Here is a 23,133-nt window from a genome sequence, read left to right as displayed (position 1 = left end):
ACTTGTTCCTTTTTCAATTTTTTTCAGGCTTATGTTCATGTCCATATAAATTAGGGATAGAAAAGATCTCTTGGGTCACCCAGTTTGTCACTTTAGCAATTGCGTCCCTCTAGTACAATGACCTTTTGGAAGCAGCAGGTGAATATCAGCCTTACAAATTGTAAACAGGCATTTACTGAAGATAAATAATGGTTTAGTTTGCTAACAAACTGTTTAGCTTAGAGTCGCTCAGCCTGGAAAGGATCAGAGTGAGAGACTTCTTTGAAGCTTTGCAGGTAATAGTGATTGTAATGAAAACTGATCATAGGATCATGGGATAATTCAGGCTGGAAGGGTCACACCTTTTTCTTAAATAGGTGTGGAAATCAATCCAGTGCAGGCACAAAAGCACGTTCTCTTTCTCACAGTGAGACAGGCTGTCTTAGTATCCGGTACCACAGAAAGACAAAAAACAAGAGAGGGGAGTTTTTCAAAGAGCAAACATAACCCTTAATAACTAGACATGGACTGGGACCAAACCCCCCTATCCAAATGCCTCTGGGAGTGCAGGGAAAGCAACGCCTGGATGAAAACTGAGAGGCTCGAGCCAATCCCTATTGCTAACACCTGCAGCTATGCAGGCTCAGATAATGGTGTGAGGATAATCACATTCATGCTGCAGGGTGTAATCTGAGCAGAGGTTGGTAAAGAAATGGTTTTTTCTCCATATCCTGACACTGCATAGCTATAGGAGGCTGAGTGCATTGCCAGGAATGAGATATTGTCGTTGTGGATTGTCTATATTATAGTAGTGCCCACAGTTTGCAGAGCTCTCTCCAAACCTCTCAGCGGACTCAGGTATCTCACAAGGAGAAGTTTGCACGAAGGAGGAACCTCAACAGCAGAGTGGTCATGGTGGTGCTTGGTAGACCCCCTGGATTTGGCTGCCCTTCTACCTAGCAAACGTTGAATTTCCATCTCCAAGCCCACAGCAGGTCTGCCAGAGTATTTTGGGGGCAAACCTAGAAGATACACTTGCTCTAACAGAGTAATATTGAGCCTGAGGCAGCACTTTCACTAGAGCAAGGCTTTCTTCCTAGCATCATTGATGCTAAGAGGGAGGTGAGATAGCTGCGGTCCTAGCCAGTGTAATATCTTCTTCAAGAAGCATGTTAGCTGTTTTTCCCTTTTTCCTGCTTTCTGCTGATTGCTATGGATGAGCAGTTCCTACACATCCTTGTGCCTATATACAGCAGCCAAGCACAGGGTAAGATTTTTCACACAAACCCACCCGCGTTCTTACCAAAGACAGAGCTAGTCTGCAAAACCAAATTCTCCAAATTCCGGAGGGGAGTGTGGGATGGTCAGTTTTGGCTCCTTTCTAACACAATTTGCCTGTGCTTACTAAACTTAGGCGTTGGGCTCCGACTTGCAATCCAGTCGCCTTATTTAGCTGAGCTGCAGCAACTGTCTATCACCGCGGCAAATGCAAAGTTACGTGCTGCATCTTAGCAAAAGAAGATTAAGCAAAATTGCTTTGCCTTCTAGTTGGGATGGGCTAAGGGCAGGCACGTGGGCAGATGCCAGGAGAAAGGCGATGTGCAGGAACCTGACTGTGAGTCGCTATTGTTCTGGTTACAAACAGAGTGATAATGTATGCTACAGGCTGCCTGGAACGACTCCAGGTGCCTCGTATGGGCTTGATTTTCCAGGGGAGGAGGAATCCGTGTCAAACCTGCGCTGAGATGTCTTGCCAAAAACACAGTAGCTGGTGATTGCAGGACAGGAAAGTTCAAGTCCAATAAAGTGCACTCATAAACTTTTAATTTGAGGCTGTTGGCAAGATGTGAGTTGCAGCATGGACAGGGGATTCAGACGCAACGATGCTGTAAAGCAGCGGGAAACCTCTTTGGTCTTTCAATCCCTCCAGGTTTGAGCGAGGCCAAGAGGACAGTTTCATTATGGAGATCGCCGATATCGCACCCCTCAGGAAGATGAGGATCCGGACGGACGGGAAGGGGACTCGCCCGCACTGGTTCCTGGAAAGGGTAATCATAGAATCATAGAATGGTTTGGGCTGGAGGGGACCTTAAAGACCATCTAGTTCCAACCCCCCTGCCATGGGCAGGGACACCTTCCACTAGACCAGCTTGCTCAAAGCCCCATCCAGCCTGGCCTTGAACGCTGCCAGGGAGGGGACATCCACAACTTCTCTGGGCAACCGTGCCAGTGCCTCACCACCCTCACAGTAAAGAATTTCTTCCTTATATCCAATGTAAATCTACCCTCTTCAGTTTAAAACAGTTACCCCTCGTTCTATCACTACACTCCCTGATAAAGAGTCCCTCCCCACCTTTCTTGTAGGCCCCCTTTAGGAACTCCAAGGCTGTTATAAGGTCTTCCCAGAGCCTTCTCTTCTCCAGGCTAAACAACCTCAACTCTCTCAGCCTGTCCTCATAGGGGAGGTGCTCCAGCCCTCTGATCATCTTCGTGGCCCTCCTCTGGACCCGCTCCAACAGGTCCATGTCCTTCTTACACTGAGGGGCCCAGAGCTGGATGCAGTACTCCAGGTGGGGTCTCACCAGAGCGGAGTAGAGGGGCAGAATCAGCTCCCTCAACCTGCTGGCCACGCTTCTTTTGATGCAGCCTAGGATGCGATTGGCTTTCTGGGCTGTGAGCGCACATTTCTGGCTCATATTCAGTTTTTCATCCACTAATACCCCCAAGTCCTTCTCAGCAGGGCTGCTCTCAATCCACTCATCACCCAGCCTGTATTTGTGCTTGGGATTGCCCCGACCCATGTGCAGGACCTTGCACTTGGCCTTGTTGAACTTCATGAGGTTCACAAGGGCCCACCTCTCAAGCCTGTCAAGGTCCCTCTGGATGGCATCCCTTCCCTCCAGCATGTCGACCGCACCACACAGCTTGGTGTCGTTGGCAAACTTGGTGAGGGTGCACTCAATCCCACTGTCCATCTCGCCGACAAAGATGTTAAACAGCGCCGGTCCCAACACCAGCCCCTGAGGAATGCCACTTGTCACTGCTCTCCACTTGGATGTCGAGCCGTTGACCGCAATTCTTTGAGTGTGACCATCCAGCCGATTCCTTATCCACTGAGTAGTCCATCCGTCAAATCCATGTCTCTCCAATTTAGAGACAAGGATGTCGTGCAGGACAGTGTCAAATGCTTTGCACAAGTCCAGGTGGATGACATCAGTTGCTCTTCCCATATCCACCAATGCTGTAACCCTGTCGTAGAAGGCTGCCAAATCTGTCAGGCACATTTTGCCCTTAGTGAAGCCTTGTTGGCTGTCACCAATCACCTCCTTATTTTCCATGTGCCCTAGCATAGTTTCCAGGAGGATCCGCTTCATGATCCTGCCGGGCACAGAGGTGAGACTGACTGCACTTCACATCGCGTGTCCCTGCAACCTGCTTGTGTTGAAGCCTCTCAGCCCTTGCGAAAGAGGAGAAAGGCAGCAAGTGACTCACTTTCATTCATTTCCTACTTTTTTCCATGTGGTTTCTCATGGTTTTTTCCTGCAGGAATTGAGTCAAAAAAGAAGAGAGCAAAGACAAAAGCTGTGCTGTAAAGCTTTACCACAGTCTCTGCTGTTAGATCTCCCTCTCCCTCCCTGCAAAAAAAGCCTTGGCTTGCCACCCAGGGCACCTGCAATATTTTCTGGTCCCCGGGATGTACCCTAGCTCTTGCAGACCCCTGCCCTGCTCTGACCCTGTGGGAGAGTGGATCCCCCTCTGCCAGGCAGGGACAGCTAGCGTGGGCCTGGGCTGGGTGGGACATTTCCAAATAATCCATCCTTTCAGGTGAAGCATCCCCTCTCTCTCCTTCCCTTCCCCCTCTAGCACACAGGCAGATTTCTTCCTTTTCTTGTTCATACAAGTAAGGTGTCATTTTCTTCTTACATTTTGAATAGAGCACGCAAAATGGCTCCAGCCACTTCTGTTGATTGCATTTTTCCCTAGTGTTCTATCTTGCAAAAAAGTGCAGTGCTTGCCTTTATCTTCTCTACCAAACCACCAGCTCCTTGTAAAGATCGCTTATATTTGGGCAGTTAAAAGTAGTTTGCTTGTTATGGGTCCCTATAATTATATTTCTAAGATAGAGATGGAGTGATGTGCTGATTCCACACCATCAGATGTCATTAAGGGAGAAACACATCTCTGCCATGTTTATTTAGCGTGTTTTTTCTGGAGTAGATATCCTGCTGGATTTCCGTATCTTGACTTTTTTATGAGAATAGATTAAGACCCAATAGCTTAACCCATGGTCAGAAAGAATAGTGCATGATTTTTTATTGGGTCCTTTATCCTTTTCGACTAATCGGAAGCTGTCCTTCTTTTTCTCCTAAATAATGTGTTTCTAAACACTGGTCCTAGGTAGCCACCAGTTTCCAGTGAAGTGATGAACTGCTCTTCACCTCCATTAGCATGGGCTAAAAAGCATTTCTGTCGTGCAGTACCTTCTTTACTTGAGCATTGCCACTTCCAACTTTTTTGTCAGCAACTTTTGTGCCGTTAGACCTCCACAGCATTAGACCTCCAGCATATATCTTCCAAATAGATGCCACAGACACACAATTTTTCTCTCTGTGCCTGAGGAATAACTTAATCTGCTCTCTGATTTGATTCAGTCATCTTGGTCAAACCCCCTTTGCCAGTTCTCTGGTACCTTCCCCTGAGTTTTATAAATCATACTCATATAAAATGAAATCAAATAAAGCTTATTCATCCAGAGACATTCCAGATCTTGCAGTCATGAATTAGCAATAGCTCAAAGGCAAGGGACGGCAGCATCTTTAGTGGCAGGTAGCACCTTCCCACCTTCCTGTTGCCAGCTCTGTCCAGTCAGCCAGCCTGCTGGACTGTCCCACCCAAAGCAAGGCTTTCCCAGGAAAATGGGCAAAAAGAACTCTCATTTGGATCCGATGGGCTTATAGCCCTCTTATAGCTCTACAGAAGCAACAGGCAAACCACACGTGCAACTCTTTGAGACCAGGATTTTAGAAGCTTTTGAAAATTGTACCCGTAGTTTCTATTTTTCTTAGAGAAACAGAGCATGGAGGATATTCTGACTCCAGTAATATGTAGAGAACTTTATTTATTAGTTTGCTTTCCCACCTTCCCTGCAAAGGTAAACATAGCATTTGCATTGCCAGGCAGAGGGTGAGGACAGGAGTGCTCTGGAAGAGGGGAGGAAGGATTTGTGTTCTCTGATTTGTATTCCAGTCTTGAAAACTTATGTAGCCTGGTGTGACATGAAAACTGATCGGAGCCCGTTTCCATTTCTGTCAAAAGTGCATATTAAAACTGCATAATGAAATACTTGTGGGGGTAGTGCTAAACTCTCAGACAGATGGTTCACAGTTAGTGCTAACTAGCACAGTGAAATGAGAAGCTAGATTAAGCCATCAACCCCATAATTAACCATTTGTTGCTCCATTTATCTACAGGATATTCTCAGTTTTCTTGTTCTATTAAAATAACAATAAATGATCTTTTTAATTCTCTTTGGTCTTTTTGTAAACTGTTGCTGGTCATAATTTATACTGCTTTTAGTTTACCAGAAATAGAAATGCATAAATACCAATTAAAATGCATGAATTATCAATGATGATGTACACAGCCAAAAGATTTAATTTACAAGCAAGGAAGTAGTCATTTTTTTTTTTTTCCTGTCTAGATAAAATACATTGAAATTTCATTCAGAATCTCAGCGAAGTAATGAACTCGGTGCCAAAGATTCAAACTGCACCAAAAGTGGCAATAAGTTTTAAATGCTGATACCTAATTCTCTAGAGGGAACAAAATTTGATTAGTGACGTGTTGGGCCAGAATCAATGATGTTACTGATTATTGCTATGCACAGAAAGACATACCAAAAACTCTCCAAAGCTGAGCAACACTTTCTGATCTCACCACTGCTGGGAGAGGCATAGAGTTTGGATATTTTCCTCTGACCTAATGCTGAATCTCACGTTCTTCTACATTAGGCTACCATGACACTGCTCTGTGTTTCTGAAAAATCAGAGAATAGAATCATAGAATCACAGAATGGTTTGGGTTGGAAGGGACCTTTAAAGGTCATCTAGTCCAACCCCCCTGCCATGAGCAGGGACATCTTCCACTAGATCAGGTTGCTCAGAGCCCCGTCCAACCTGATCTGGAATGTTGCCAGGGATGGGGCATCTACCACCTCTCTGGGCAACCTGTGCCAGTGTTTCACCACCCTCATCGTAAACAATTTCTGACTTCTAATTAGGAAACTTATCTAAATGCATGCTTTGCAAACCTCCTCCTGGGATAGCCGGTTCCTCAGTCCACATGATGATTTCACCTGCTGCCCAGTGTCTTAGATACGAAGTTGAAAAGCTAGAAATAAGAAGGGATGAAAGCTGGCTGAGTGAAATAACAGGAATTGTGAGACTGTTGAATTCTGCAGAGTTGCTTCCCTCAGAATTTTAATGTTACTTTGCGCTGTCAAAGCCAGGCAGATAAGAAGCTGCCTTAATGAAGCACTAATTGCATTGTATTCAAACGTCACAAATAATCCTGAATGTGGGACTCGGTCTTTATTCAGTACTTTTTCCTTTATATAAAGGAGATTAAGAGAATTTGAGACAATTCATTATACAGCTGAAGCTGACAGTTATTCTTTGTGACAGAGCAAAGTCTTTTTGTTTTGCAGTCAGAGGACCCTGTTTTTAAGTGAAGACTAATGACATGCAACAGAACCGTAAAAACCTGTGGTTGAGTCTTTAAAGATGAATTCCAGGACCTACATATTTTGGTGTTAGTGGGGTGTGAGTCCCTGCAGAGCATGTTTTACGCTGCAGTTGGGAGAAGGCTGGGTAGAGGTAAATCAAATGATTGGACATGGCAAACCTTTCTGTTACAGCATATAGCGCACAATTAATTTCAAGTTGCTGGTTTAAAGTTCCTGTCAGCTACGATATTTGCTCAGCTACGAAGTAAATTATCGACATTTTATTCATACACACTGCTCCTGTTTTCTTTTCATTGTTTATAGGTGTTCTACAGCTCAGTTAAAATCCATGCCTAATTAGTGATAAAGTTTGAGCTTAAAAGCATGCAGGGTGTGCACAGCAAGTTCTAAGTATCCTGAAAAATAGTTTAGATGCAATGTAAAGTAGCAGTCTCATTGCCAAGCGGTAGCTAATTTTTCTGAGAGGAACAGACAGAAACTAAAAATAGCCTCAGCTCAGCTCCCTGAGATGACTTTCTTGACCCTCAGGATCCAAATCAAAATCCTGCATCATCCTGTGAGTGTGCAACACCCACAAACATCTCCTTGTAGGATGGGATTCATTTTGTGCCGTTTTAGTTATTGAAAAAGCTACGTTCAGCTTTCGCCTCTTTCACCAAACTATTTAGGCCTCCTCTGTAGTCAGCAGAGAGGTAGGTCTGAGAGAGGGAGAGATGCCTTGAAAGGCTGATTACCTGCCCCCAGCTTGGGTGGGATGCCTTACTTCCCTGGCGATACCCAGCTCCAACCGCTGACCGTAGGGAGGGCGGACAGGATGAGCGTGGGCTGGATGCCCGGCGTTTAGGCGGTTCGTGCTAGGTAAGGTAGGCAATGTAGCCACGTTGTGACTGAGCAATCAGCCTGCCACAGGTTTCCTGCTGCCTCCATGTCACTTGCTGTGATCTCCCCTGAGCAAACGAAGCTCGTAAAATGAATCTCTTTCTCCTGTCTGCTCCTCTCTGGAGCAGCATCCCAGAACGAGATGGCAGAGGCTGCTCTCTCCATCTGCGCTAACTGCTCACATGAAGCTGCATACGGATGAAATCACTCATCCTGGGTAAGGGGCTGGGGATGGAAAGAGAGGGCATTTTTCTCCGGCAGTTTTAGTAGCCAGACAGTTTTTTCCCAGACAGCATCTGGAGCGTTGGGCATGGGCTGGTTATTTGTGAGAGGTCTGATCTCTCTGTCTGCGAGTGCACTCCAGCCAGCAACTCTAATCTGCTTCTACCCCCCGCTGCTTTCCTGACATTTTCCTGCAAGCTTTGCACAGGACATTTTGCTACTGACAGTGTCGCTGCCATTCCTGAGCAGGGCAGAGGTAGAGCTGGCTGAACCTTTTCCAGCAAAGAGTGTATGCACCAAGGGGAAAAAAAAGGCATTTTCAGTCAACCTGAGATTATTCACAATTCAAATTTGCAGATTTTAGCCAAAGAAAAGTTCCTTGACTCCTAAGAGAATGTAGACATCGTTCACACATCTTTGAGAGAGGAGACTTCCTTCTGGTCTGTGCCCCAGCAGAGAGGGCACCAGCTGGGATGGTGGAGATCTGATTTCTGCTTGGTTCAAAGCAAGGATTTGATCCACCACCTCTTGACTCATAGAGCAGTTTTTTGACCACAAAGCAATAGTGTCTCTGGCTGTGAATAAGCAGCTTTTTAGAAAAGTGGGACAGCCCACAATGTCCTGTACCTCTGGGATGAAGGTGCTGTGTTACAGATCCCTGTTTAGCATCAGGCAGAGAGAAAACCCCAGATGAGTGTCCTACCCACGGAACTGTACAATGCACAAATAGCACGGCTACTGCTTCAGCTTCGGTGTAGCTACTGCCCTCCTTAAAATTGTTTTTTATAACCTGAAGCAATGTTCTTCTTTTGAACTGCTAAAGCAAAGCTTGGTTGGGGTCAACAGAAGGCCATGGACTGGGACACATGCAGTTTGAGGACAGAATTTGAGCACATTTTATCTCGAGATAAGTTTTACAAGTTTCTTAGGCTGATATATGAGAGTGCAGCGGAAGGTCACTAAGATAGTCAAGGGGCTGAAGCATATGGCATACTAGGAAAGGCTGAGGTAAATGGAGTTTTTAAGCCTTGAGCAGGAAAGGCTGAGGGGGAATCTAATTGCAGCCTTTTGCTGCTTAAAGGGAGGTTACAGAGACTGTCGATCCAGTCTCTTCTCAGAGGTGAACAGTGAAAAGGCATGAGGCAATGGACACAAGTTGCAACAAGGAAAATCCTGATCAGATATAAGGGAAAAGCATCTTCCCAGTGAGAGTTGGTGCAGCCCTGGCATGGCACGCAGAGTGCTGGGGGAATCTCTGCCCTTGAAGATTTTCAAAACTCAGTTGGACATGGCCTTGCAGTTAGTCATGCTTGGAGCAGGAGGTGGGACTAGACACCACCAGGTGTACCTTTTAACTTAACGTTTTCCACGACTCCATGATTCATTTCTTCCTAACATCATGTCACCCTTCTCTGATGCGTCTGGGCTCATGTTTCCATGGTCTTTGCAGAGATAGGCCTTGCAAGACAGTTTGCTGATGCACTGCTACGCTCAGGTATGGTCTCTGTTTCTGTTAGATGGTAACACAAATGGTAATTTGCAGCCCTGTCTCCTTCCTTCTTTCCAACTCCCCCAATTTAGTGAGAATTTACCGCTAGGTTTTTGCTGTAGGCAAGTGTAATGCCTTTCTCCCAGTGGACTGATGCTCCACTGAGCCCACATTGAACACGACACATAAAGGTGGGTATTTTATTAGGCGTTTGTTGGAGCAGCTCACTGGCTTGTTCTAAATAGGTTCCTATTCTGTTCTTATCACCACAGCATCTGAGCTCCTTCCCGTGACACATTAGACAGTGTGACTAATATCTGTTGCATACTGTTTGTTCTGTCACCTTTTCCCAGAGGGAGAAGTGTGTGAAACATTAAGTTTTGCTGGCCTAATTTTATCTTATGCATTGCTTTAACTTGTTTGGGGTTGGTTTGCATATCTCTACAATGATTGCTGTGTGTTTGCACAGAGAAGGCAGGCAAAAGAAAGATACTGTGTACTTCACGGAGAGGTAGTGAGGTTTTTAATATCTCTCTTTACTTCTTCTTTGGAGTGAATTCCATATTAGCTTCCAGGAAAGGTGTGACTCTCTTAGAGATCACCTTTGTCCATAACTTACATCGGAGGAGCAGATTTCTTCCTATGCTTCACCCCATGCGTGAAAAGGTCCAATACTATGAAGACCATTTCTCAGGACAAGTTACCACAGCAAATACTGTCCGTAGGAGAGAGCTCTGTTTATCCCAGAAGAGCTCATTACAGGTTTTGAAGCTATGACCAAGCTCTACCCATGTCCTACCACACTGTGCACTTTGTAAGTTTAATCTTTGCCCTCATTCAAACAGTAGCTGAAGTTTAGCTGAAGTTTTTTCCCTTATTTTGGCTCTTCACAGATCATCCTGAAGAATCTGACTAATCAAGAAGTGGCCATGTTTACCTATGGTGAATGGCTGTCAAAGCTGAAAAATGCCAAGGGAAGTCTTGTTTGTGAGATGCCAGCTGTCATAAATGATGAGCAGATGATGGAGGACACGACATACACTCTTCAGGTTAAAACCAGTGACGTTGGAGGTACGTCCATGGTGGATATTTTATGACTTTTCTGGTATGAAGTTTGATTTTTAGCAATGGAAAACATCTCCTGCTTAATTTGAAATTATGTTTAAAAAAGCATAATTTAGCCCTACTGTGCTGGAACACCACCATTTTGGCTGGCTGTTCATCATGACAGTGTTATTCTGTGGGATTCATCCTCATCTGAGCTCTGGGCATAAAATATTTAGACACAAGGCCTAGATTTGACTGCTCGCTACTCCTCTGAAGACACCTTAACAGAAGTTATTGCCAGACCATGTGGCAATGGTCAGGAGCCCCCTTTTTCTTTTTGGTCAGGTCAGGTCTGCCCATGTAGCATGCAAAAAGAGGCTACGGTCAAAGCTGGTGGGCTCCACGTTTTCAGTCAGCACTATCTGCTTTACCCAAAGAAGACAGCAATAATTCACCCTCTTTTTCAAAGTGTTTCGAGACCATTTATCTCAGGCCGTGAAAAACCATCCCTAAATGCACACCAGATAGAAGAGGTGGAACAGAGTATAAAGAAAGCTGCAGAGCTTCAAGAGCCAAGAAATGGGTTTTCTATGTCATTTCCTGGGATCACTGCCTCTTTTCATGAGAACTTCTGTCAGGCTGCTGAATGAAAGCTGCAACCACATACAAGCTGCCTCGTGCCAAAATGGGGCAAGCTAGACATTATCTTGCAGACACCTTGTTTGAAAGGTTGACCCTCAAAGGGGATTCTGCCACACCAGTGCACATAATTACCTCCTGACGTCTACCTCTCTTTCTTTTTTTTCTTTTTTTTCTTTTTTTTCCCCCCCCTGGATTTACCAGGGATAATTTATGCAGCTTGTGAGGTTTGGTCTGAGAATATCAAAATTCCCCTGGCAGAGTGTCTTCATGCCATCTCATCCTTTTTTATCTATCTGTTCTGCCTGCTGCTTGTCTGGAAAAGCATGTAGTGAAATACAAAAAACAAAAGAGAGAGAGGAAGATTTGTTTATGTATCTGGCAATCCATCTAGTATAATGGTAGGTCTTTCTGTGACCTTTTTGTGAAATCCAGCCCTAACTCACAAAGGTGATGGAAATAGAAATGAGAGGTGAATAGAAGATGACAGCAACAGCAGACAGATCTGCCCTTCCCATTGAATGAAGGATGACGGGTATTAATGATGAAACATTTTATTTCATTATGAACGGCGACAACCAGTAGGAAAGAGCAGATTACAGAGAGGTTTCAGAGAGTCTGTTTACGATTAAATCACACAGCACACTGACATAATGCTGAACTTTATCCAGCTTATCTAAAGAGGGTACAAGTCATGAACCATCTCCCCCCTTGATCATTATGTATTCCACAATTATTCCTGGTCAGACCAATTCAGGAAAAAAGACGTTTTATCCTTGATGGTTAGTTTAAACATGTTATATCATCTCCTGCCACACTGACATTGTCTAGGGACAGCAATTCTCCACAGTGAATAGCATCAGACATGTTTATTTCTAGGTATAAAGTTTTTCTCTGCAATAGCTTTCAACTTTCCAGTGCACCAGAGGCATTGAAACAAACAAAAAAAGAAAATGTAGGGTAGGATTCATCTCACCTATTTGTACTTTCAAAAAAATTATACTTGTGGTTTTAACACCTTCTAGTCTAGACTGCCTCTGGTCAATTCATCTGGGAGAGGAGTTTTAATCAGTGGTCTGGATCATCCTCTGGAGGGTCTCTGTCACTCTGCCTTCATCAGATTCAGACAGAGCCAGCACAATTAAGTTAGGCTAGATGGCTAAAGTTAGGGAAAATGAATCCCACAAAAACTGTCCTGCAGTGAACTAGAAAGCAGCAGTCATTTCCTCCCCACCATACACACATATTTAACAACAGTCCTGTTTTACTTTTTCCTCAAAGAAAAAAAGTTACAGTTTGGCTTTCCAGAAGTCATTCAACTTGGATGATCATGTAACATACAGAGGCTGCATCAGGGAAAGACTCCTCTCTTTCAAAGGTCAAATCTCTCTTTCAAAGGTCAAATCTCTCTTTCAAAGGTCTAATCCAGAGGCCACCAGAAGTATCTCAGATGGCAGCTCTCAGAGTACACACAGATAAGGGGAGACGAGGTTGTTACGGCAGACACATCCCAAGTCAGATGGATAATCTTTGGTTAAAACCAAGATCTTTATTTACTTTTGATCTTATGGGAGAAGTAACTCACAATCTCATTTTCTCCACGGTATGACCCCCAGACACAGCTGCAATAAAGCTGGACCACCTGATGGCTTTTTCTGTGGCACAAAAATGTCCTCGCCTGTTAACTTTGATTTACACAGACTTTCTGTATTCTATGTGCAGGCATCATATACATGGTAATGCAATAAAGATGGAGAAAGAATAAATACTGCTTTCTCATTTTCCAAGCATTAACGAAGCAGGAGTTTTTTATCTCTGCTGTTATAAGATTAATTAGTGTGTTGTCAGCTCAGTTACAGCCTACAAATTACATAATTTAGGACAGTTGGTGTCAGTTCCTAGTGCCTTATCCAAGTCTCTGTTAAGTCAAAAGAATGACATTCTTTGGCCTCAGAAGGCTGTGACTCAAGTCTAGTTTGTTTAAAAATGATGCAGCTGCTCAATAAGAATCATAAAATCATAGACACTTTTGTTGCAAGGGGCCTCTGGAGGTTATTTCATCCATCTTCCTGCTCAAAGCACTATTGCCAGCCCTAGGTCAAATCAGCTAACACTCTGCCCAGCCGAGTCTTGGACACCGCCAGGGATGGTGATGCCACCACCTCCCCAGGCACCTGATCCAGACCTGTACCATTTTCCTAAGAAATATTTTTTTTTCCCTGATGCCCAACCCGAACCTCCTCAGCAATTTGTGGCTGCGGCTCCTTGGGGTATGGTCTGACATCTCCACAGCACATGATCCTGTCATTGTTATCACTGTCCATCCACGTGGTCAAGGGGCCCTTGTTCACCTGCCCCAGCTCATCTCCCTTGGCCTCTCCTCACAGTTGTGTGCCCCAGCTCCTCTCCATCTTGGCAACCATCTGCTGAGCCCTCCTCAGTGTCTTGACATGACCCAAGGACTCAAACTGGCACCATGGTCTAAGTATGGGCTCCTCAGTGCTGAGCAAAGGCGACAAGAGCTTCCCTTCAGCTGCTGGCCATACTCCTCCTGATGTAGCCAAATACATAGTTTGCATTGAACACTGAGAACTTGCTCTTAGCTCAGATTCAGCCTGAATATCAATGTTACTGCTATAACCTCTGGATCTTCTTCAACTCCCCAGCATGTACACATGCAGGGTTTATTCCACCCCAGACGCAGAACTTCGCATTTCTTCTTGCTGAACTTCATGGGATTTCTGCTTGCCCAGTTCCCAAGTTTGTCGAGGTCCATCTAGGTTGGAATTCTGCCATTCAGCATGTCAGTCACTCTCCCAAATTTAATGTTATCCAGAAATCTGCTGAGGATGCACTCTGTCATTGTTTAGGGTGTTGATGATGAAGTTGAGTGCTGCAGACCGCAGTATCGACCCATGAGCTATTGCACTCATTGCCAGTTAAGGCTTGTGCAACTACAGTACCTTCACCTCTTCATTTGTCAAATTTGTTACAGTTCCTAAATGTGCCTGACAGTTTCCTGGAATTAACAACAACAACAAAAAAATCAGAGACCCAAATAGGTGAAATGTACATTGATTCAGCAATTTCTGTTCTTTTCTTTCCCATCTCCTGCTAATTGCTTGTGAGGGAAATGTCACGGCATGAGGCCTTCATAAGCTCCTTCCTGCGGGGAAGGTTTTGCTAAGAAACAGTTGGTTCCGTGCTTTTTGAGACCTTGCATTAATTGGGAGCCTGCTCCTTGTAAGGAAATGGACTTCAGTTTGCTTTGTTCCTCACCTCAGCAAGCTTTAGGGTCATAAAAGGTACTGCCAGATGAACTGCCTGAATCCCTGATGCTTTCTCTTCCTTCTTAAGTCCTTCCCAGGGAACTGCTGAAAATTAGCCCCAATTTAACATAGGCAATTTTTCACGTGGACACCAAATGTTGCTTTGCCTTTTCTCTGTATGACTCTTTTTCTCCTCTTTTTTTTCTTTTAGTATTTTTTTCAGTCCTTCTATAACAGTTGTGATTTATTCCTGATTTCTGTATTCAATTAATTATCCCAAAGAAGTGGTAGCTTTCTCAAAAAGTTTTCAGTCCCCCCAACTTTGTCTCCGCATTATATTGTGAATGGAGCTGTGGGAAATACTGTCCGTGTGGCCCAAAGTGGGTTTACGATACTCTTGTGTAAGAAATGGCTTGGCAGGCGGTTAGAGTTTTCAAAGCTGGGCTATCTAACCGTGGGCAGCAGACGCTGAGTTTCTTTGTAAGACAGATTTGAGTTTGATGATCTCATTTTCATTTTCCAAAATTTAAGGGCTTTGGTTCTGACACAGCAATGAATGTCTGCCCATGTGGAACCAAATTTCTTTTTATGAATCTGCTTTTTTATTATGGCATCAAAAATAAAAAGCAATAGTTTTGGTCAAATTATAAATAGCGCCAGGTAAAAATGTTGTAACACTTTCAGCTAAAATGTTCGTAAGGTCACTGCAGGTGATGGTTTGGCCTTGAACTCCCCAAAAGTCAGGAAAAGTGACAGCATGGCTGTTTTCTGCAGCAAAATATGGAGAGTAATGGGCATATGAAATTCAGTATCAGGTAATAAAGACCATCTTAAAAATCATTCTTTTCCTAACATATACATAAGAAGAGACGGGAGTTGGTGGGGCAAACTGTTGTATGAGAAACTGGGACTTTTACCGTTAAATGCAACATTCACAATATTTTGAGAAACAGGAATATAGAAGGAAGACCTATGGGAGGGGAAAGTGGGCCACAAGATGCCATAGTGGTTTGGTTGATGATCTGCACTTTACTTTCAAATCCCTGTGCCATACAACACAGGGAGAGCAGTACGAGACAGACCCCAGCTGAAGTGTCCTGGGTGCCACAGGACAGCTTGGAGGAGGTTGTGGGACTGCAGAAGGAGACCAGAGTGTGGAAAAGGGACTGTGGCCCAGTGGGAAGCCCAGGACAACGTGTACTAATACTTTTTAGCTAGAAAAGTTAAAATATGTTCTTTAATGCTCTTTCATAGATTGCTGGATGTTGCTGGGTAAGTCACTTTTTGCTTCCCAAGCCACCTTGGAAAAATGGGAGTCACGACACTGACATCCTCTGCAAAGTGACACAATGCGCAGTGCCCCATTAGGAGCAGATGCTCCTGCTTCCTGTTAGTACAGCTATCATCACGGTCACCGTACCTTGAATGCAAGGGCGAAGCATTCCAGCTGTGTTTGGGGGACGGGCTGGAAGGGCTGGCTTGTCAGCTACCGTGGGGTGTCCTCCTTGCAGGATCCTGCACAAGTTCACTGAAACTCAGTGGCTGTGCCCAGAGAAACCTGAGCATCACTGCAGCCTCTTCCAGCCGCATTTGTTGCCTCCATTTCCATGCAATTGGGGGCTGGGTGTCAGCCCTACATGGCAGGCTAGCTCGTGACAATATGTGCCTTGCTCTCTCCTTCCAGGAGCAGGCACTGATGCCAACGTGTCCTTGATCCTCTTTGGGGAGAATGGGGACAGCGGGACCCTGGCTCTGAAGGAGTCCAACAAGTCTAACAAGTTTGAGAGGAACCAGATGGACGAATTCAACTTCTCGGACATGCTGAGCCTGGGAGATCTCTGCAAAGTGCGGATCTGGCACGACAACAAAGGTCAGGGAGGTGACTTGGCGGGGTGGGAGAGGTCAGGATAACGTTTTCACTCGAGGAAACACATCTTCCTCTGTGGACGTGGGGCAGGCTGAGGGCACTGTTCCCAGCTCTGCTGCAGGCTGCGTGATCTCCAGGATTTTACCTGGATCCTGTGTCCCAGCTTGCCTGTCTAGACAAACCCCCTTCATGCAGGAGACCATCTCCCTGCATGCTGGTGTAGTATCTGCTCTAATGGGTCCCCAGCTTCAGTCTGAGCTTATAGCCACTGCTGCAGCACAGGTAGTGATAGCTCCTCCAAAGCAAAGCCATCCGGCCTGTTATCCCAACACACTGACTCTATTAATGCAATACCTTTTTCACAGGCCAGTATGGCACTTTCCTAGCAATTTAACGCTATCAGCCTGACACCGACACATGGAGTAATGCAGCCTGGCATAACGTAGTGAGCTTTAGAAGATAGAAATAAAGATCTCTGTCTGTCTTTATTAAAATCACTACATCAGCCGATGAGTGTGCAGTGCCCTGCCGAGAGAGATTCTGACATTTCCCTGCTGCTGGACACCCTAACTGGATTCACAAACAGCAGAGCAGCACTCAGTACCACTGTCATAGTCATTTGTGTTGTTATTCAGGTACCAAGCAGGATCTTGTAACAAATGCATCACTCACACTGCTGTGATGACATCTCATCCCATCCCATCTTCATCTAAAAGAGACGATCTTGCATTAACAATGACTTGCTCGCTAATGGCAGGCCCTTGCTGCAGCCCAAAGGTGAAGCTTGGTGGCTCCCATAGACCCACCCGGGTCAGTATTAACAAGGCGGTTTGGGCAGTAGTATTTATCGAAGTCCCGGGAGGAATGGCAGCAGGACTACCCCGTCGTTACCTGGTTGTACTGAGGCAGCTGGTTTATGGCTGGGCTGGGGTTATGTGTCAGTATGGACACGTTGTGGCCATCATCTTCTTGACTTCTCCAGTTTGTGGCAGATGGGAAGGCTGCATCTCGTGCAATATGAATAAAAGACGGTACCTCTGGATCAGACTGTCCCACTGGAAGTTTGCCTCCTCATTTTTATTTAAAAAAAAAAAGAAAAGAAATCTTATTGTAGCCTCTGTCTGTTGTGAAATACGGGAAATACAACCATCTACCTAACGTGATTGTTTATTCCCAGCCACTGCAGTCTTTGGGCTTGTATTTATCACTCCCACAACACAGGACAATTTAGTTGATTAACCTCTGTAATATCATGTTATATAGACAGTGCTATCAAAATACCCACTAGAGTTTTAGCTCAGCAAACAGGCATCTCTGCAGCTGCAAGGGTGGTTTGGATGTCCTTCTGAGAGCAGCAAGAGATCAACATGGACTTGCAGATTTGTTTTCAGATATATTACCAGCTAAAATGTCTACAAAAAGAACATTTTCCTCAAGAGGCATTGTGGCTCCCTGGTGACTGGTCGTGCTAACAGAATAAAATACACCCACCAGATCAGAGCTGATCCTTAGGGCTCAGGCACGCGAACAGGCTGGGATGTAGGAAGATGAGAACTGGGTCAGACCGAGGGTCTGTCGAGCCCAGCAGCTGTTTCCAACAGCAGCATCATTGGGTGCCTGAGAAAGAGGAGGAACTGAGCGAGCATGTGTAATCCTTCCCCAATCCTCTACATCTTACTGTGTGTAGCTCAGGGTGTCTCCTGAAATGGATATAATTTTTGTCCATTAAGTAACTTTCAGTGAATTTTCTCATTCAAGTGCTTGTCCAGACTCTCCAGGAGACATTTAGCACCCATGGCATCGCATGGCGACAAGTCCCATGGGTCTGTTCTCTGCTGCAATACAAGCGAATCCTGTTAATTTAGGAGGTTTTACTGCCTTTTCCTTCCTCCATAAGTGATCACGGTTCACCTTCTCCGTGCCACTGATGATGTTGTTGATACAGGTTGGGGAGTCACCACATTGCAGCTGAGCTATGGTAATTGCTATCTTGGTTAGTGGCAAAGGGAAGTAACCGAGTTTAGCCTTAGGCTAAGCAGTAAATACGCTCAATTAGTTTAAATTTGCTGTGGGCTAAGAGCATGTACCCAGATAGCCACCACAAGTCAGCTAAAATAGTAAACCATGTGTTCAGAACCTGAAAAAATACTTCATATTTAGGGATATAAACACATATTGCAACCTCATATTCTCTTTCCTTATTTCCCTCATATCACTGGCTTCCATTTATAAATAATAGTTAATAGGGCTTTTACCAGATCTAACTGACTGCAGGGTTAAGCCTTGGACAAACAACATGCTCAGGTTTTGTTCAGCAAAAATGTACTTGTTTTTCCCTCCAGAAAGAAAGACAACTGTAGTTTAAATCATAACATATGTTGTCTTCATTGTTCTTGCATTAGTCATGTGAAAGGCATGTCCTATCTAAAACTTCACACAATGCAGCATGACAGTTTGTTGGGTGGGTAGAGTATTTATTACTGCTGGGATCCCAGGCTATAGCTATCCTTTGCATATATGCCTGCTCTCTCCATATAATTTATATAAATTGGCTGTGCCACTGGTTAGAAATTCCTGGCTCTATTTTTTGGAAAGGACTAGTGGGGTCAGGAGTCGAGGGTCGTGTATGTTTTTTGTCAGATGCTGGGGGACTTTGGGTATTAAATAAAAATGTGCTTGTATTTACCATTACTTTGAGGCGTCAGATGTTGATCATTCTTTCCTTAGTTTTATTTCTTTTTTGGACTAAACAGTTCTCTGCCAATGGTCTGTGGAAGACTCAGCCTCACACTGGCCTACCCCACTGCTCCTCACATGCTGAATACTTGGAACATGGTTGATGTTCTTTTCCTAATTTTCTTAATAATCCATCAGCCTCAATGACAGCATCAGCCTGTTTTGAGTCACACTAGGTGCCTTCAGCACCTATGGGCTAGTTAAGGGAACTACTAACCATCACAAGGCTTCTTTTTCCTTCAGACATCACCTGGTCCCAGCAAGAAGTCAACCAACCTGCCCATTTCAGGATAAAATACATTTAAATGGCTTGCCCAAGGTGGTTACTTTGCCATGAAGTCCAGCTCAGCATCTGTCCCCATCAGCGAAGTTTTGCTGCAGTGGCTTTGCTCCCAGTTCACATCCCACTTTTGTTTATCCTTTCACTGAAATTTGACTGCAGTGGGGTGTTCAGAGTTGAAGAGACAGTAATTGCAATGGCAAAGACTGTCAGAACGTCTTTAAATCGCAAACACTGTGTTTGCCTCCTCTGGAAAAGCATATGAGTTTTATGGTCCCACTTCAATCCTTTTAAATGCCATTTTCCCCACAAAAACTGCTGAGTGGCATCTCTGTATGAGTTATAAAGGAGGAATGCAGCCCCCATCTAATTCCTCTGACTTCAGTAAAATTGATTAGGGAGGAAGTCGGCGCTCATTTGAAAACAGGCAGTTTAGAGACTTCACAACTGCAATTTCAAGGAACTTGTTCCTGATTTTTTAGATGTTTAGAGCTCACCAGCGAGAATCTGGTAACAATGAATTGCTGTGAATGAAATTTAGTTTTAAGTTTTCCTTCATGGCTTTTTATCTTGCCCCTGTTTACTTTGAGATACTGATGTTCGACCTCATATATTTAGACTCCCTGAGCAAATTTAATCGTTTCCAGACTCCCCATCTCCTGATCTCAGATAGGCACTATGTATTTTCTCATATCTCAGTTCATTTACTTCTACATTTATGCAAGATCAGTATCTGTAGGTCTGTAGAAATGCTGGCTTTCTAAATATAGGCCTCAATTTTTTTCTCTGGTTTAAGTACTAAATCACCATTCTGGAAGAATGGCTTAAAGTTTCTCAGTATCTCAGTAATGGAATTATTTACCTAGAAAAAGCTTTTTTTTTCCCCCCTTTTTTTTTTGGTTGCCTTTTTGTCCTTGCAACAAGGAGATACAGGAAATCTGGATTTAGCTCCCTCATCTGCCTGAGTAGATTTGAACCCAGATGATAAGCAGTTTTTCTAAAGTCATTAATTTCAGAGTCTTGATTATCTCAGTTGCCATCAGCCAAGGGGAGCCAGGAAGAGTCTAATTATGGATAAACCAGACTTCTCTGTTTTATTATAGGAGCAAAGACAGAAGTAAATAACAAGGTTGTGCAGCCCAACAACTTCTTTGCCTTAACAGGGCCCTTCTCTCCATTACACCAACTGCTATGACCTTGTCTAATTGAGTTTTAAACAGCCTAACTGCCCCAGTGACTCCTTTTGGGTGGCTCTTCCAATGGAGAAAGTATCTTATTCCCCTTTCTTGACCTGGACCCAATTCAAAAACATAAGCATACCCTTGTTTTTCCTTTTCTTTCTCTGAAGGAACTAGCTTTTTAAGGAGCAGTATCTTGGATCAGATCTTGAATTGCCTAGGCCTTGAACTCGCAGCACACAGCTGTTCCAGAGATATGTTTCTGCAATTCACGGACAGGATTCCAAGCCTTTTTGGCACTTGTAGGCCATAAATTATTAAAAGAAACCTAAAGATCTGCCTTTTTAGCCCTTTGGAAGGATTTGCTCAGCTATCAGACTTGAGAAGGGCTTTTCTAAGCCCTTTTAGCACTTGACTGTTGCCTCATAAACTGTTGATCCGTGGGGCAGATTTGTTGCATAGTTTCTGCTGTAAATAAAACGCGAGAGGAAGAGAAATAGATGTGTAAAACTGCCCAAGGAGAGGAGAGTCTATCATCCCCCCTGTTTTGTTGATGGCTCAGTACAGAGGAAGACAACATCAACTCCTGCATCTTTCTGAATGGATTGAAGTCAACACCTTAGACAAGGCACAAACGGTCATGCAAGCTGCAGACCTGTGTAGCATGCCAGCAACCGTGCCGTAGCTGCTTAGTCCTTCAGATTGCCCAAATCTGTCTTCAGACCCTCAGGAGACCCCAGCACCGACCCGCAGAGCCCTCCTCACATGCCATGCACCTTCCTCTCTCTTCAATGGTAGGTTTTTTCCTTACACTCAACAGTCCTATCACAAAGATGTGCTACAGGCATTACAGTGCAAGTAGAAGACACTGCAAAGATCTCACAGTCTAGAGTTGACAGAAAGTAGGAAAAAAAAAAGAGGTAAGCAAACAAAACAGCAGACTTGGAGAGAAGGCGAAGACTTCAGTGTTGACCTTGCACAGTCATTCGTTTCTTCCCAATCTCCTGTAACTGCAGAACCCTTCACTATAGAGTGGAAAGAGCCCACAAGGCCAGATATAGCTGTAGAATTATCAATTCTGTAAAAGCTTCTCTTTTCAACAAGCCTCCTTCGCTCCTCTTGGGGACAAATTATCCTGCACCCTTGTTAAATGCTTTTGCATCAAGTATGTCTCAATAAAACACAAAATATGCTTCAATTGCAAGAATATCATCTGAGAAACTGTTATATCTTCACTCTGAGCTGTTAAGTGTTTTTGCACAGGAGTAGTTTATCTGTAAGATGTGGGGGGTTTTTTGTCTGAGAGTAATTTATGGGTGGTTTTGACCTGAGTCAAATCCTGGACTGAACAAGTTGAGTAGATAACAGAGGAGGGGGGGCAGGGGACCTATTTTCTAAAACTGTTCCAAGTGTTAAGCTTTTGCTTTGTCAAAGGTTGTGAGAGGTTTTGCATTGCCTGTCTGCTCTGATGAGAAATGTTGTGGTGTGAACTAACATGATCCTAAAGGAGAGAGATACAAAATGGATCTATTTTTATTCTGCCACTGGCTTGCTGAATGACCTTGCGTAAATCACATCCCCATACTTCATTTTCAATTATGTAAATTAGGGATAAAAATTATTCACCTTCTTAAAGTGTTTTCAGATGTATTGATGCAAAGCTAGATGCTATGATTTTAACACCTCACAATTAACACACCATTTCTAGCGATCTGATGCTGCTATCAAAACTCCCACCACTTTCTGGGTGATGTCTCATGCGGTGGGGTTTAGGAATGGATGGTCATCTAACCAGGCAGGGGATAAATAATATCAGAGGACACGAGGCTGATGAACTGTCTTTGCAATGGTCATTACTTTATGTTTCAGAAAATGTGAAAAGGAAAAAAAAAAATGCAGTTAGGGAGCTGAGCAGCGCTGGCTGATGGTTGTGAATGGCTGGGCAGCAGCAATTCTTCACTGGCCCCTGAGCAGTCAATGTCCCAAGCAGGATTTTTCTTGTACTCCTATGGGAACATAAGCACCAGTAATGACAACTATTATCATTGATCGGGCATCAACTGCTTTCAAAACCAAACCAAAGAAGATCTGCCACAGATAGACAAGGGATAGAGAGGAAAGTCGATGAACATGGCTGCAAAGAGTGGACACAGTTTAACTTCCATGGACATGTGTGTATCCAAGCCTGGATGTGGTTCTGCCGGCACAGATTTGATCTCACCAGCTCTCGCTTTGCAAGGAATAGTTAATATTCACTAAAGCAAGGTCAGGGACCAGGTGCCTGGTGAGTGGTGAACCCACCAGACTCGGTTCATTCTCACTCTTTTTCTCCCATCCTCCCATGTTTCTGCCTGTGTCAGAATAGCTTCATGCTTTCAGGGTGAATATAGGCTGGGGCAAGTGGTGGCTGTTCCCAAGAGGAGCAAAGGAAACTTCTGGTGCTGCAACTCAGAGTTTTAGTTAAATGAAGCGGTAACGTCATTGTCTGTGTTACATCTACCACTTCTAAAGTCAGACTTGATTGCACTAATCACTGCAGAAATGCATGACAAGGAGCTTTCGATCCAACCTGTCCGTCCAGCCTCAGGAAAGCGCAGACTTTCAGCATCGCCTGGGAAAAAGGCAAGATGGTCCTGTGAAGACCTTGCAGACGTACACAGAGGGCCCTTGCTCAGCATCACCCAGTTGTCAGCTTGGGCCCTTTTGGAAAGGAGGATAAATGGGACAAGTAACTGCTTTTTTGGATAAGGATACTTGGGGAAGAGAATACGTTTCCTTACATGACACTAAATTATACAACTGC

General features: G+C 44.3%; 1 protein-coding gene across 1 annotated transcript in view; it reads left to right on the top strand.

Annotated features, from left to right (window-relative positions):
- The window catches only part of LOXHD1 (lipoxygenase homology PLAT domains 1), a 79,609-nt gene that overhangs the window by 44,850 nt on the left and 11,626 nt on the right, over positions 1 to 23,133 (top strand). The window contains exons 19-21 of the mRNA XM_050913348.1: positions 1,910 to 2,027; positions 10,208 to 10,385; positions 15,954 to 16,139. Of these exons, the coding sequence (XP_050769305.1) occupies positions 1,910 to 2,027; positions 10,208 to 10,385; positions 15,954 to 16,139 (482 nt within the window). The remainder of the gene's footprint in view (positions 1 to 1,909; positions 2,028 to 10,207; positions 10,386 to 15,953; positions 16,140 to 23,133) is intronic.

Source organism: Gymnogyps californianus, chromosome Z (assembly GCF_018139145.2).
Source record: "Gymnogyps californianus isolate 813 chromosome Z, ASM1813914v2, whole genome shotgun sequence".
Lineage (NCBI taxonomy): Eukaryota > Metazoa > Chordata > Aves > Accipitriformes > Cathartidae > Gymnogyps > Gymnogyps californianus.
This window is presented reverse-complemented; position numbering and strand designations above follow the sequence as displayed.